At 41.2% G+C, this 17,548-nt stretch overlaps 1 protein-coding gene across 1 annotated transcript in view; it reads left to right on the forward strand.

Moving 5' to 3' along the window:
- LOC311247214 (E3 SUMO-protein ligase PIAS1-like) overlaps window positions 1-17,548 on the forward strand; it is a 213,862-nt gene that overhangs the window by 162,476 nt on the left and 33,838 nt on the right. The window contains exons 10-11 of the mRNA XM_084337551.1: window positions 2,173-2,389; window positions 16,381-16,520. Coding sequence (XP_084193677.1) covers window positions 2,173-2,389; window positions 16,381-16,520 — 357 coding nt within the window. The remainder of the gene's footprint in view (window positions 1-2,172; window positions 2,390-16,380; window positions 16,521-17,548) is intronic.

Below are 17,548 nucleotides of genomic sequence, written 5' to 3' on the forward strand. Positions count from 1 at the left end.
AAAATGGACAAAATGCCCTCAAATCAGTTAAGGGGGGCACTTAATGCCCCCGACAGTTTACTAATTATATATATATATATATTTATCCGGTAATGGATCGTCTGTGTATCGTACGGTTCAGATGACGCGCAAATAAAAAAAATCATTTGGCGGAGCCCGGGGAGCCGGTGTTCTGCACTGGCTGCAGGCAGCAGCAGCAGCACTGCAGCCCGTTGCTAGTCAGTTTGTGTAAAAATGGCACACACAATATAAATCAATCTTCATTACGACTTTAAAAACATAGCCATTAACATTACATAGGCCTACACACATCTTGCCATATCGTTAGCAGTTTGTAAACACAACGCACGTTTTAACTATGGTAGCCCGACGCAGCCCGCAAGCTACTACTGTACAGTCAATGAAATGTTACCGTAGCTACTAGCTAGCATAGGAGGAAATGGGAGTCGGAGAGGCGGGGTGTTTAAAGACAATGATAGGCGTTTATTCAACATCCAAGAAGGCTAACATACAACTGTGTTTTACTAACTCCTGCTTGTTGATGTCCTAACGTGACCGGAGCTGAAGGTGCCACACGCTAAAATGTCCGTGGGGACCCGGCGCCAACCCATAGATAGTTCCAACTCACCGAATTACGTAATCGATTGATTGATTGATTGATTGATTGATTGATTGATTGATTGATTGATTGATTGATTGATTGAAAAGTTTATTAACAGATTGCAGAATGGGTACAGTACAGCTCAATACATACAATTGTTAAGGGGATGCAGACCAGAGAAAGACTTTCGTCTTGTTTACATCAGGGTCCCCCATTTTCAATTCATCATAACATAATGACATACATGACATACAGATAGACAGTACTGCTACATCTATACATTTATGACATATCAAATTTGCAAATACAGTACTGTTTGTGATACAAAAGTGTCCAGAAAAAGAGTGTATATACATTTGGCGTAGAAACTGTACATTGGATCCACCACAGTTGCACTCAATATTTAAATAATGTTAGTCTAAATAAATGTAGACAGAAACATAATAATTTCAAGCAGAAAACGAATCTTTCCATTAACAACTGACAATCAGGGAATTTAAACATGGTTGACATTGTTTTTGTGTGTTTATATTAATTAAAGAAAGGAAAGTCTAGTGCTGGCTGAGCATATTGTTTGTTTGCACTAAGTTAATTAATACTTTGACAAATGTAGCCTATATTTTTCAGTCAGTTCGGTCTTTGTGTGCCAAACATTATTTAAGGCTGTAAACACTGTGAACCTTTTTATTTTATTTTTAATAAATGAGAAGCATGTTTAGATTTGAGTGTAATAAAGATTTACGTATATCGAACTGAAAACCGTGACCCCAAAATCGTGATACGAACCAAACCGTCCATTTTGTGAACCGTCCCACCCCTACCGTTTATCATAAAAATTCAGTGCCCCCGAAATAAAATAAAAAAGCCCCCGAAAATCAATTAAGGGGGGCAAAAAAAGCCTTTGAAAAAAAAATTTAATTTCTAACCCTGCTTTAGACTGTATTGTCCCCAATGGGAAATTCCTTTTCACAGCACTGTACTCATCAGACAATACAGTACATACAACAGCACACAGTAACAATATACATTGACAGACAGCAGTATACACTGGCGGCCATGGCTGCAGGGATCAGGCTTTTCCCAAAGCGAGCCTTTCTACACCCCGGTGTTCTGTACCTGCACCCAGGAGGGCAGCAGGGTAAGAAGGTGATTGAGTGGGCGTGTGATGTCCTGTCCTATTGAGGTTGCGATACGTGCAATGGCCTTATTGTTGAGCTCTGGGAGGTTGGGTGTGGGGAGACCAATTATCCTGGCAGCGGTGTTGGTTATGTGTGCGAGTTTGGCCTGGATAGCATGTTAAACAAATAGGAATAAAAACCTGTCACACAAGAGTGTAGCCATAGACCCTCACCCGAGCTAGGCTATGTTATCACTACTCTCTGACCAGTATGATCTCCAGAACTATCATGAACCATCACACACACACACACACACACACACACACACACACACACACACACACACACACACACACACACACACACACACACACACACTTATGAGCAGACACACACACACGCATGAACAGACACACACACACACAAACTAACCTCTCACCCTCCACTGTCCAGGTTCATGTCGGACGTCTGCAGAGCATAGGAGCTCCTCCAACTCCAACCACAGTGGTAGTAATAACAGTAAGAAGGTGGAGGTGATTGACCTAACCCTGGACAGTTCCTCAGAGGATGATGAACAGGACTCCCCACCTCCACCAGCATCTCTACCGCCCCCAGCCAAGAGAGCCTGCCCCTCGATGTCCCCCACCTCGCCACCTGTCATCAACAAAGGGTGAGCCATGCCCAGACATGTTGCAGTGTTAAAAGCCCTGCTGGCCTGGGATACTATCCTGGCAGAACCTTTTCCCCTGTGTCTCCCTCTTAGCCTTCCTACTTTTTTGATAAAGAACCTTCTCTCCTGTGTCTCCCCTACACTGTTTCCCTCTCAGCCTTCCTACGTTCTCGATAAATAACCTTCTCTCCTGTGTCTCCCCTACTCTGTCTCCTGTCTCAGCCTTCCTACTGTCTCAATAAAGGGAAATACTAGGAGAAGTAGACTGCCTACTAAATTTTTTTTTAAATAAAAAGATAATTAACAAGCTTTGTACAAGAGCAAAGAAAATCTTAACTCGACAAGAATAGCACTTTAAACACTTGATTAGGTTCCAATAAAGGCCTTTAGTGTGAGTGAACATGGTGTGGTAATTCGAATGGGGTGACAGTGCTCTTCAAATGCGGTTAGTAAAAGTGTGTTAAAAGTCTCTGTCATTAGGGCTCCAAGGTATTCTATTGAAAATGATGTCAGTTATGGTACCTTAGCATCCAGAAGCCTGGCTTTAGCATCCAGACCCATTTAGACCATCCAGACATCTGTGCCATCATAGGTGAAATCTCATATGTCATGTTTCGTAATGTTATTATTCTTTACAGTCAAATCGGCAAACATAGTTTTCTCCATAACTATTTGGCCACAATGAGAACAGTGATATTACAATATACAAGACTTTCTTGCAATATCTAAATTGAAACTCTAGTGTGTGTGTCGCACACAAATGATCTCTTCCTCCCGGTGATGGACAATTGAGAAATTAACGTGATATTCTTGGTGGACAGTCTCAAGATGATAAAGCCAGACGCAGACGCAATCCGCTTCTGCAGAGTGCACCGTCTTGGGCAATCCAAGCCAGGGGTCCAAAAGTCTCGTCCCATAGTGGCGAGGGTCACTGAGTCCAAAATGAAGCATGCCATCATGGAGAGAGGCAGAGAGTTGAAAGGCTCTGCCTTCTCGATCACTGATCAATATCCATCGGAGATCATGAGAAGACGACGTCTACTCCATCCAATTATGACGGACGCCAGGAACAGCAACAAAAAGACCTGTCTGTTCATCGATAAACTCTTCATTGATGGACAGTTGTATCGCAACTCCGACATTACATATTGGCTGACGGGCGGTGATGAAAAAGCACAGGCTGGACGCTAACGTGTTTCTTACTGCAGTAAACAATGGCGCAGGCTTGTGACGATACACACGCGACTATGGTTGCTATGGTAACTATCCTCATTGAAAGTAACATCCCGTTCCAAGAGATGTCTGATGACCATTTATGTGTGTACTGGGTTGTTGTGGTGTTTCTTACGTATTTTTATAACATATGTGTGGTATTTTCTACATCATGTCTATGGGCAATTTACCGAAGGGCTTAATCTTTGCCCACATTAATATATGTAGTCTTTGGAATAAGACACATGAGCTGGCTCTCTTCTTACAGGCTAATAGGATACATATTCTTGCTGTGTCAGAAACGCATTTGGCTGAATATCTGTAACTCTAGTATGGCTATAGATGGTTTTACTTTGTATAGAAAGGACAGGAACAGATTTGGGGGAGGAGTGGGATTCTATATATGTGATCTATTTCCGGTAAAACTACGAAATGACATTGACATCAGTGATATTGAGGCCATCTGGTTGCAGGTACAGCTGCCACACCTAAAGCCCATATTGGTTGTTATAGGCCCCCTAGCTCAGATAGCCGGTACTTCAATAGATTGTGTGATATGTTGGATAGGGTCACTGAAGAAGACTGTGAATTGTATTTATTGGGAGATATACATGTTGATTGGCTTTCAGATAATTGTTATCTGAGTACCAAGATGAAATCTATTACAAACACCTGTAGATTATTTCAAATTATGTCTACCTACAAGGATATCTGTTAATTGTCATGGAATCACCACTTCCAAATGTATAGACCATATCTATACTAATAATCCTGAAATGTGTTCCATACCTGTGTCTATGCCAGTTGGCTTCAGTGATCATAATATTATTGCTGTTTCCAGGAGAACCAAACTACCAAAGGGCAGTGCTAAAATTGTACTTACAAGATCCTATAAGAAATTTAGTGAGGAGGCTTTTCTTGATGATCTTGGTTCAGTTCAGTGGAAGGACGTGAGGTCTGTAGATGATGCTGAGGTAGCTCTAAATATATGTATGGATTATTTAATGAAAATTCTGAACAAACATGCCCCTTTTAAAAAAGTTCACTGTCAAAGCGAAATGTGCTCCTTGGATTGATAACTCTTTAAAGGACTTAATGTTGCAAAGAGATGAGGTCAAGAATATTTTGTTTTATCAGGTCTAATTGAAGATAGAAATCATTACTGTAAATTAAGAAACCAGGTTACTAAAATTAACAGATTAAGTAAGAGAACCTATTATAAGCAGAAAATCTGAATGAAATCATGGGTAAAAAATCTGCCCTGGCTTCGTCTGTGGAATCAGATGGTGGTATTTATCTGACTACGCCTCTTCACATTGCTGATTATTTTAATGACTATTTTGTAAACAAGGTGTCCAAGCTTAGGCAGGGAATGGATAATATTGTCAATAACAACTCTGAGGTGTTGATAAAAGAACACATTATGAAGGATAAAAACTGTTTTTGAATTCCAACAGGTGGATATTGTGACTGTGGATAGGCTATTGCGCTCTCTACCAGTCTCTAAATCCACTGGTAATGACCACCTGCATAGCAAATTGTTGAGAATAGCTGTGTCTCATATCTCTGCACCAATCTGTCACATTTTTAATAGGTGTTTAATCAGTGGCATGTGTCCTTTGTTATGGAAGGAGGGAAAGATCATTGCACTTCCTAAATATGCTAAATTACCTTTTGGAGGTCCCAACATTAGGCCTATTAGCATTTTACCTGTTCTCAGTAAATTACTGGAAAAGATTGTGTCTGAGCAAGTCCAGGCCTACTTTTCAGCTAATGACATAACAACTGTACACCAACATGCATACAGGGCCGGTCATTCGACCAGTACTGCTTTGACACAAATGTCTGATAGTTGGCTTTCAGCTATCGATAGTTCAATGCTGGTGGGTGCTATTATGTTAGACTTCAGTGCCGCATTTGATGTGATCGATCACAATCTTTTAATACAAAAACTCATCTGCTATGGTTTTAATAACTCAGCAATTTTATTTTTCAGGAGTTATTTGTCCTCGAGGTCTCAGAGGGTCTATTTTAATGGTGCTTTGTCAGGCAGTAGAGGGTTAGAATGCGATGTCCCACAGGGGAGTTGCCTGGGGCCCCTCTTATTCTCTATTTTTACTAATGATATGCCTTTTTCTATTCATCAGGCTAGTCTGACTTTATATGCTGATGATTCAACCCTTTATTATGCTGCAGCTACAAACTCTGAGCTTAATCAGGTTTTGGCTGGTGAATTGGACATTTTATATGACTGGATAAAAACAAATAAGCTGGTGCTTAACATATCAAAAACTGTTTGTATGCTTTTTGGGACCAATCAAAGATTGGCACGTAAACCTACATTGGTTCTACAAATTGCAGGTCAACTTATACAGCAGGTTGAAAAAACTAAGCTTCTAGCTCTAGGCCTTTGGCTTGATAGTATTTTATCATGGTCTGATCACATAAACAAAACTGTTTTTAAAATGGGTAGAGCTGTTGCTACTGCCAGGAAATGTGCACCATTCCTTCCATTTGCATTGTTTAATCAGATTGTTTGTGCTTTGGTTTTGTGCCACTTGGATTACTGTTCTGTAGTGTGGGCTTCTGCTTCAAAACAGTTGCTAAATAGGTACAAGTGGTACAAAATAAGGCAGCAAGACTCGTTCTTGTTGTTCATATAGGACTAGTATTGTTCAAATGCATGAACGTCTTAGTTGGCGGAGTGTTGAGAAAAGACTTTCTGCCAACTTATTAATTTGTTTTCATAAAGTGATCACAACCCACAGTCTTAAATATATCACGGATAAAATAATTTACAGCTCAAATGTGCACATGCATTTTACCAGAGGGGCAAGTAGAGGGCAGATTAGTCTACCCCATGCAAATACTAACAGTATGCAAAGAACAGTTTTATATAGGGTTATCAGGGCATGGAATTATCTTCCAAGTGACATACGTGACATAAGAGGTGTAGCAAGCTTCAAAAATCAAACTGGTATATATTTGCAAGTCACACTGGTGTGTGTAGTTATACATTCTTTGTTACACCATCTCTTGCCCCAAGAAAGGACTTGTGACGGAATGTATTTGGACAGACACTATTTGCTCACATAAATGGCTCACTTATAGCAGCAACCATACAGTTGCTCTGTTGTCTCTCTCTAAATTGCTGTCGGGCTCGTACTACTTTGTCTACTGTTACAGTTTAGTTAAAAATTTGTGATCTGGGTTATTTTAACGACGAGATTCAGTCAGGACCTCGGTTTAGCGTCTCATCCGAAGGATGGCACTTGCAACTGTACGGTGTCCCTATCCAGTGTTTCCCCTACCATTGCCTTGAAGGGGTGGCCCACCCCGCCAACGAGACCCCCCGCCCCTCCTGAAAGCTAAAAATAAAATTACAACTCTGGTCTTTGGAAAGACCAGATGAGGTTAGAGGAGTTTGATAGTATTTACTGAGGATGGCCAGATAATGTTGATATTTAAACTTAAAAAAAAATTATACAGAGAGAAGCTTCAGCAAGTACAAACCACTGCTGACCGACAAAAGAGAATCCCTCACTGAGGAAAACACAAAGGCCTAACCATCATGTATCACAATGGTGATGTCAGCCAGATATGGGGAGAAGCTCTTTGAAATAAATTATATTTTACGTTTTTTTTTAGATTTCTTTTAAACAAATGATTATTTTGTATTTAATTATTATTTATGTATTGCACTGCACTGGCAGTTGAACTGCATTGAACTGAACTGAATTGAAAAAATTAAACCTCATAACTGAGCTAGCACTGAACATTGAACTGCACTGGCACTGTTTGCAGATGTACTGTTATTAACACTTTGATTGCCATGGGTTAAATTCATGATATACCATAGATTGCCAGCTCTATTTGTCTATGGAGAAGTACCCCTTCTTTGCATGGCTATAACTTTTAGAAAAAGAAAGCAATACGCTTGGACCAGCACTCACAGATTTTGGTATATTTAATGGCAGCCTGAAACAAACATGTTTCGGAACAATTATGTTCCTTCCTCAGTGTTGATTGGCCATCAACACTGAGGAAGGAACATAATTGTTCCGAAACATGTTTGTTTCAGGCTGCCATTAAATATACCAAAATCTGTGAGTGCTGGTCCAAGCGTATTGCTTTCTTTTTCTATTATACTCGACGGGATTTCAGCACCCAGTGTTATAATTTGTGAGCGCAGTCTATCTTGACTTTATGGCTATAACTTTTTAAATTATATTGCTACATTGCCATTATTAGGGCCCATTCAAAGTCCTATATGTATTGTTCATTGTGTAGCAACGTTAAACTTTTTCATTCACATATTCATAGTAAAGTATGGTCTAATGTACAGTATAAGTATGTTTTCATCTCTTTCTGCAGCTTTCTCCAGAACGTGATCTATAGCCCCAAATGCATTATATTGATGATGAAATATAGTTTGATGGCAATCGGGGCGATATAAAAAATTTCAATTGGACGTACTTCTAGAATGATCTACGTATGATCTGATGATGACCGGATGGGCGGGGGATCATTTATAATTCCGTGGGCAGCGTTATATCATTAATCTAGTGTGGGTCATATGTTCATCATAACAGTTTATATGGAACACGTTCAAAAATAACGCTGAATCTTACCGGATCTTCCTCGCGCCGTTGGACGATCAGCGTGGTGTAGACCGTTTTCGATTATGGGATGTTTATCCTGATGAACCATTTCCAGCTTGTATAATACTATATACGTCCAAATAACGTTGTTTATTGAGTTAGGGCGAGCGATTGATCATCCAGTGTGTTGAGATGGAGTCCGGCTACCGGACGCGAGTGCCCGGAGCTCATATGGATGAGCACTTCCTGTTTGGGGCGCCCCTCCCTCTGCTGATCGGCCACCAGATGGCGCTCTCGAACCGTTAGACAGTTGGTGGGAGCCCACCAGCACATCTCAGGGCTCCGGAAAGAAAATATGATTTCGATCACAGATTTTTGAAATATTGATATCAAAGACGAGTTACGGCGTCCTCGGCACCTTTAGCATGGCTCTGAATGACGTGAAAAAGCGTTTTCCGGCAATCAAAGTGTTAAAGTTAGTTAAAAACATAATTTTGTATAGTTTTTTTTGGTTAAACCCAAAGGAAGAAATATAAAATCAGAGAAATCCGAAAACAGTCAAATTAAAAGCGGATTTCATAGGGCCTTAGTTAAGGTGAGTTAATATATTCACTCTGAAAATCTGCTCCGCTCTGATAAACTTGACTATTTGGTCAGAGCGTCCAGTGTGCACTCTGAGCCCTCAGAATTTCTGAACTTGAGTGTGCTCGCTCTGACACTGCTTGTAAATAGTGTTGTATGTGCCTCCCTGTATTGTAAATAGTTCTTGTCACTACTCTATGTATAATTGTAAATAAGTTAATTTATGTGTTGTAAATAAATATTGTTAATATTTATTTACCTAATTTATGTGCAATCGTTTAATTTCAGCTCGGTGTAGAGAAATGCACCGATACTAACAACCACCCTTACTGTGCGCATCTATGACGATACTGTTGACACCACGTATCCGTGATACGCGCGCCCCACGACAACACTAGTAGTTTCGGGGGGCCTACCACCCCCCCTGAAAGAAATCCTAGGGGAAACACTGCTATCAACGTAACAGGGGAATTGTTACTGACTAGTCCATATATACATACCCAACCGGCTTCCCACCCGCGAACACTGCTAATTGTGTTCGTAGGGACGACTGAGCACCCAGAGTCTCTTGTGGTGGTAGGCGAGCGCTTAAACCTCTACGCTACCCAGCCGCACCCATCTACAAACTTTTCTGATGTGACAGTTCGTGTCTGCCGTGCGTCGGATGCAACGTAACGCTTTACTTACTGTACTTTTAGTCTTCTTCCCAGTTGGGAAATAAGGCTTTGACGTTGCATCCCATATACAGGCACAGTCTTTAGCTACTCTCTGTACCATTCAGCTTGGTCTTTAGCTAATCTCTGTGACTTCTTGCCCCATGGAAGATGAATGTCTCTCAGATCTCCTTCAACTGTTCTACCCCAGGTGTTCTTTGGCCGTTCAGGCTTCCAGGTGGTGTCCATCTTAATGCTACCTTTGGTGTCCTGTCCTGCTCCATTCTGACTGTGTGGCATATAGCTATCTGAGCCACTGGTGTTTAATTTCAAGGACCTCACTATTGCAACCAGTTTAATTTCAAGGACCACACTATTGCAACCAGTTTCATTTCAAGGACCACACTATTGCAACCCATTTCATTTCGAGGACCACACTATTGCAACCAGTTTCATTTCAAGGACTACACTATTGCAACCAGTTTAATTTCAAGGGTCACACTATTGCAACCAGTTTAATTTCAAGGATCACACTATTGCAACCAGTTTAATTTCAAGGACCACACTATTGCAACATGTTTAATTTCGAGGACCACCACACTATTGCAACCAGTTTAATTTCAAGGACCACACTATTGCAACCTGTTTCATTTCGAGGACCACACTATTGCAACCAGTTTCATTTCATGCACCACACTGCAACCTTTTTCATTTCGAGGACCACACTATTGCAACCAGTGTTATTTCAAGGACCACACTATTGTAACTAGCAAGTTCAGAGATATCACAGAGAAACTATATGAACGCTGCTTCCAGTGAGATGAAGAATTACTACAGTACAGTACACTTAAGTTCATTCATCAATCAGGTTTTAGAATAGAATAGAAATACTTTAATCATCCAGGGGGAAATTTAGCATAGAGAGTAGCATAGCACAATTTAAGCCACGACTTTAGTTATACAGTAAATTACATAATATCCTGCATTGACAGAGGAAAACACTGTGCTGTTTGTAGCTTTGTCGAAGGCATTCAACGCAGTTGACCATTCTCTTCTATTGCAAAGATGACTTATTGTTGGCTTTGATACAAATGCTTGTAGTTGGCTCAAAAGCTACTTATCTGAGCGACTTCAATGTATAAAATCAGGAATTGCCCAGCCAGAGTTTCTACCTATTACAAAAGGTGTCCCGTAGGGGTTGTTGGATCTTCTGTAATCAGCCAATTTCATCTCGTCATCTCCTTTGATGTGTTTGTTTTCAATACTTCACATTAGCTGTCACACCCACTGTATCAACCCCTGTTAGTACATCCGTGGTCAGAAGAAATGACACTGCAACGTGATCTCTTTCCTTAGATCCTCATGTTTATTTTGATAAACATAGCCTGCTGCTAACACACACACTATCTCTCTGATGTCCTCCTCTGAGATGGTTATGAGTAGATGCTGTCATCCACCGATATTTTACATTATATACACATTGAAAAACAGATTCCTTCAGGATCAATCCTGGGCCCGTCTTATTTACCATCTATATTAATAATATTGTCTCATTTGAACGAATGGCAAGTTCATCTTTATGCAGATGACACTATTGTATCACAGATTATGTGAAAATGGCCATTGATAATCTTCAACACTTTTAATGCTTTGCAAGATTCGCCTATTAGTCTCAAACAGGTGCTTAATGTTAGTAAGACAAAATGTATGTTGTTTTCTAGAGCCAAATATATTGTTTACAGTGATCTGTATACATCTACTGTGAATGGGTCTGATATTGAGAGAGTCTCAGAATATAAATACCTTGGTATTTGGCTTGATGGAAAGATTGACATTTAAATATCATGTGGGCGTTCTTGCCAGTAAACTGGGGCAAAATATTAGCTTCTCATATAGGAATACAGCCAGCTTCCCAATGATTAGCAGGAGAGTTATTGAAGCAGTTTTCATGTCTGTGTTGGACTATGGATATGTAGTTTACAGACATGTGGCGCTTTCCACTCTTTTGCCCCTAGATTCCATATATCATTCATCAATTAGATGTGTCACCGGTGATGGTTATGGTACTCAGCATGGTGACCTGTATAGTAGGGTTAGATGGTCCTCCCTTACAGAGAGGCGAGAGTTACATTGGTAACTGTTTAGTCCCCGGGTGATACCATTTACATTTTAAACACATAGGATACACATAGGTTTGTTATTTATACCAGGTGAGAGCAAAATAACCTTTACATGGCAGGAGAGAGACTGACACTGATGTTCATTAGGTAGATAAATATATATATATATTTATTATAAACAAAGGATATTACTAGCATAAAATGTAGAATACAAAAATGCAATGCTACAATAATACAAAAATGCAATACCAAAAATACAATACTACAATAATACCAAAAATACAATACTACAAAAACCTATGGTGCAAACTAACTAAATAAACCAATAACCCTTAAAATATTTGAGGCTACAAAGTGTGCAATACGGCAGTGTGCAATTAAGCGTGGTGCAAAACCAGCAGTCTAGCATGGGTGAAATATGTGTGTAGGAAAGATGCCGCCTGTTTCCAAGCCGGAGAGCGCTGGACGTCCGTCCTCCTCGGACCTGAAATCACAAAGGTGAAGCCTGTCTTTCCGTTTCCAACAGCCTATAGCGGCGACAGCTCTAGCAGGTGTTGGTAATGGACAGTACACCGTTATTGCAATACTTACACACGTGACCGGTTTAACCCGGTCGCTGCGTAGATCAGGAGTACGACGTAGTGTATCTGCCGACACCCTCCGGTCGCCTCGTCTGTATGGAAAGCCCTCTGCCGTCGGTAACTCACTTCCTCACGTTCCTCTCCGTTCACCAGCACTGCCCAGTCGAGGCACCTCTATCCCGACCAATGGCGTGGACCCGTGCCTTTCCTTATTCCCATTCATAAAAACACACACCGCACACACGGAAGTCAGTAGGTAATGTCTGGGGAAACAGATATATTGGGAGGCAAACACATCATCAGAATACTGTTGCAATATTTCCCCTCATTGCTAGAATTACCTAAAGAGTTTTTGTTTCATAAATGGCCACTCTGGGAGGATAGGGTTGACCACCCAAATCAGCATTTAAGTTTCATCAGAAATTGTTAGCAAGGGTTAAAGGATCAACCACATTGTGCGGCTAGGTGGCGCAGTGGGCAAGGCGCTCGCCACCAACGCAGGAGATGCTGGGTTCGAGCCCAGCTCTCGGCGTTGCTACCAGCTTGGCTGGTCGACTCGTTCATACTAATACAATTGGCAGTATTAGGGGGTGGGAAGCTGGTGGGTGGGGATCGGACGTTGTGGACAGCGACTCCTACAGGTCGGTTGGTGTGCCTGCGCAGTAGAATCAGGAAGCGACGAGGGCGGCGTGTCCCTCCCACGCAGACCCTCGCCGCTGAGAGATCGCGCTGTGCACTGCAGGTGAAAAGATGCGACGGCTGCCTCCTCGAGTACCGGAGGGGACACGTGATGTAAGGCTTAGTCCACATTGCAGCCGGCTTGTGGGAGGCATGGCCTAACGACATTCGAGACAGGGGAGGGTAGAATTGGACAATACGAAATTGGGGACGGGAGAAAAATTGAAAAATGTGGGGGGGAGAAAAAGTAGAAAAAAAAAAGGATCAACCACATTCACTTAACATGGAGTCAGCTAACATCTGAAATGCCCAATACATTTGACAGGTAATTGGGTAGTTATGTCTTAATTTCTTTAGCATTTTTTTACATTTTCAAAAAGGACAAACTGCAGGTATTGTGTTAATCCCTCCATTTATGTAGTCCATAATTACTGAGTGGGGGAAATAAGTATTGAACACATCAACATTTTGTTCAGTAAATGTATCTCCAATGAGCGTATTCAAGCGAAATTTGCACCATACTTTGGTATTAACTCATGAAATCCAGACAAGAAATCTAAACATTAAAGTCCATATGTAAATAAAGTTATGTGTAATAAAGTGGAATGAAACAGGAAAAAAGTATTGGACACACTAAGGAAAAGCAGTACACCACAGCAAGGAAAGGCAAAGAACTAGCTGAAAACCAAAACTAATAGGAGGCAACTCTACCTCCTATCTGTGCTAATAATGTCAACTGGGTTAGAATATATTGATGGACTATAAAATGTTTTTTCCTGTTACCAAGGTGCCACACAAGAAACATCAAATGATGGGTAAAAGCAAAGAGCTCTCAAGACCTTCACAAACAAATCATGAAAATAGAATTGGCTAAAGACGTATTTCACAACTTCAGAATCTTCCACTAAGCACCATTGGGGGCATTATCCATAAGTGGAAGCAACATCACTCCATCATCAACCGGCCATGCACAGGTGCTCCTCGCAAAGTTTCCGATCAGGGAGTCAGAATGATACTTAGAAGAGTAGCCAAAGAGCCATGGACCACTAGGAAAGAGCTCCAGAAAGACTTGGAGGCAGCAGGTACAACTGTGACAGAAAGGACCATAGGCAATGCACTCCACCGCCATGGCCTCTGTGCGTGCTCAGCACACAAGACTTCACTACTGAAGAAAAGACATGTTGAAGCTTATTTAAAGTTTGCCAAACAACATTTGGACAAGCCAGTGAATTACTGGGAGCATGTACTCTGGTCAGATGAGACCAAAATGTTACTTTCTGGCTGTCACACAACACACCATGTTTGGAGGAGAAATGGCACTGCACATTACCCGAATAACACTATACCAACAGTGAAATTTGTAGGTGGAAGTATCATGGTGTGGGGCTGCTTCTCCTCTCCTGGTACTGGCAGACTTCATATCATTGAAGGAACAATGAATGGAGCCATGTACAGAGAGATTCTTGAGATGAACCTGCTGCCATCCACCAGGATGCTGAGGATGAGACGTGGGTGGACCTTCCACCAGGACAACAATCCAAAGCATACAGCAAAGGAAACTCGCAGTTGATTTCAGAGAAAGAAAATCAACTTGTTGGAATGACCCAGTCAATCACCTGACTTAAACCCAATTGAACATTTGTGGAAGCATCTGAAGATCCAGATTCACAAGAGGCCCCCCCGCAATCTTCAAGATTTAAAGACAATCTGTGTAGAGGAATGGGCCAAAATCACACCTCAATACTGCGGGTGATTAGTTACATCATACAGAAAGCATCCTTGAAGCTGTCATTACAAACAAAGGCTTCTCCACTAAGTATTGAATTCATTTCAGTTAGTGTGTTCAATACTTTTTTCCTCTGTCATTCCACTTTATTACACATAACTTTATGTATGTATGGACTTTAATGTTTAGATTTTTTGTAATACCAAAGTCTGGTGCAAATTTCACTTGAATACGTTCAATGGAAAAATACATTTTCTGGACAAAATGTTGATGTGTTCAATACTTATTTCCCCCACTGTAGCTACCTTCTCTGATGTCAGGTTTGACCAAAATGTCAAATTATAATGTTTGCCTGTGTGTCAGTATGACAGATTTACCTATCCCAAATATATACATGAATGATGATTACCATAGATGATTATATTGTGGCAAGAATTGTTTCACAGAATTTTAACCATGTGTATCATCTGTCTACCTCTAGCTTGCATTCTGCTTCAAGGTTCATCGTTGAAGGGACACTTCACTGAAAAATAATGCGGATTTATTTTGCACATAATCTCACACATCCCAAGGCTCTAAACTGTTTTGCACACATTAATTTAGTTGGACAGTTATTGAGAGTTAATGAGTTTGAATATGGTCACCAGTAATGTCATCAGAGGACACAGAGTCCTTGTCCTTGTGTTGCATTAATTACAGCTCAATGAAATGATGTAGATCCCTATTACAATTCGTATCTGTATTTTTGCATCTACATTTCATTGAGCAGTAATTAATGCAACACAAGGACTCGGTGTCCTCTGATGACATCACTGGTGGCCATATTCAAACTCATTAACTCTCAATAACTGTCAAACTAGATTAATGTGTGCAAAAACAGTTAAGAGCCTTGGGATATGTGTGAGATTATGTGCAAAATAAATCTGCATCGCTTTTCGGTGAAGTGCCCCTTTAAGGTATCTATCTATAAAGGTCTAAAGCATTCATTTGGAAAGCTAATGTGGTATCTTGTGTTCTCTGTGAAAGTTAACAAAATCAATGTATAAGTTAACAAAAATCAATGTTAAACATTAACTAAATCAACCGTACAATATAATACAAACTGGCAACCTCCTGATTCACATCTTGGTCAACCTTATCGGCACAAGTGAGGACCACAACATTTCTTTCTTCAAGATACTTTTAACATTTCTGCCCCCCATACAGTTTAATTAAAACCATCTATACAATCTCTCCCCCCCCCCCCCCCCCCCCCCAAGAACATTCTGTGTCTCCTTTTCAAAAGGCATAGAAATATCAGCAGCCTGGAAATGGAAAAGAGCGAGCTGTGATTGAAAGGCCCATTAGACTCTCTGTGAGCGTCTGCTTTTTGCTGTGAGATGGTTTGAAATGACCTCCTTTGTGATGGAATTAGCCCTCCCATTTATAGATCATCTCTTCCACATCTCTTTCTTCTCTTTACTTCTCTCTCCCATTTCCCCACTTTCACTACTGTTTGCACCTCCATCCAGACTACACATTCTGTCTGTCTCTCCATCTATCAATCTATCAATCTATCAATCTATCAATCTATCAATCTATCAATCTATCAATCTATCAGTCTATCAGTCTATCAGTCTATCAGTCTGTCTGTCTGTCTGTCTGTCTGTCTGTCTGTCTGTCTGTCTGTCTGTCTGTGTCTCTGTCTCTGTCTCTGTCTCTGTCTCTGTCTCTCTCTGTCTCTCTCTGTCTCTCTCTGTCTCTCTCTGTCTCTCTCTGTCTCTCTCTGTCTCTCTCTGTCTCTCTCTCTCTCTCTCTCTCTCCATCTATAATTTCTCTTTCCTCGTGTTTGCCTTCAGAGTGTTGAACCTGCACCACCAGGCCTCCCCTGTGAGCCGGACTCCTAGCATGCCGGCCATGGACACCAACTACATCCCACCTGTCCCACCGCTTATCCAGGACTACAGGCCCTACTACCACACCACCAATGACCTGTCAGGTAATGCGGGTCAAGCATGCACCAGCAAACACCCTTGCGTGTGAATCACAGCTGGAGAAGTCCGTTACATTTACTCCTCTGGTAGAAATACTGCCTTTCGACCGAATATAAGTGTGCACTTTTGTTTTGGCTTGATGTGGTTTGATTGGTATTGCTGCTGTCTTCCATGCTGGCAAGCACAGGACTCAGACCAGGCTGCAGAAACAAATTAGTGGGGGGGCATAAAATGTTCTCGGGGGGGCACAATGGTTTTTCAACACAGGTTCCCTTTTATACGTTTCAGCTGGGACAACGGCGCTGTGGCTTGCTTGGCGCTGCCCACGGTGCTGAACTAAACAGCAGAGAGGCAATTGAAAAATCTAATTTCTCTCTATCTTAACACATTGGGCGCCATGGGTTATACCCATCAATATACCCAGTCTGCCACCACTGTAAGCCTATGGAGATGTTTACCTTCTTTGCAGGGCTATAACTTTTTACATTTTATTGCTATATTGACATTACTATGGCCCATTCAACATCGATTATCTATCGTTCAGGATGTAGGAACGCTATATTTTTTCATTCATACATTGTTGTGTTAATACCGTCTAGAATATAAGTATGTTTTTAAACTTTTCTGCTGTAATTCCAAAAACAAGGGTTATAGGCCCTGACGCATATGATAGATTATCGATTGGCGTTTCTTTCCTATACACGCTATATTAAAAAATTCAAATGTATATGATCGGTATACATTATGCTTCATCATGCGTGAAGGAAAGGGGGGGGGGGTTGTTTATAATTCCTTGATCGTCAGTAACGGCTTTATTTAGTATGGGTTGATATATTGATCAGATGGTTTGAAGTGAAATGAATGAATTTGTCTGGAGCCACGTAACAAGATATGACTGCTTGAGGGATTTCCTCGATGCACCGATCACCACTTCCGGTTTTGGCGAGAGTGTAACTCGCCCGACCATCCACCAGGAGGCGGTATTGAGGCGTTGCAATCTCATACAGGGTCCCGCTGCAGTCCGGAGGTTGGC

Source organism: Notolepis coatsorum, assembly GCF_963971535.1.
Source record: "Notolepis coatsorum genome assembly, chromosome: 20".
NCBI lineage: Eukaryota > Metazoa > Chordata > Actinopteri > Aulopiformes > Paralepididae > Notolepis > Notolepis coatsorum.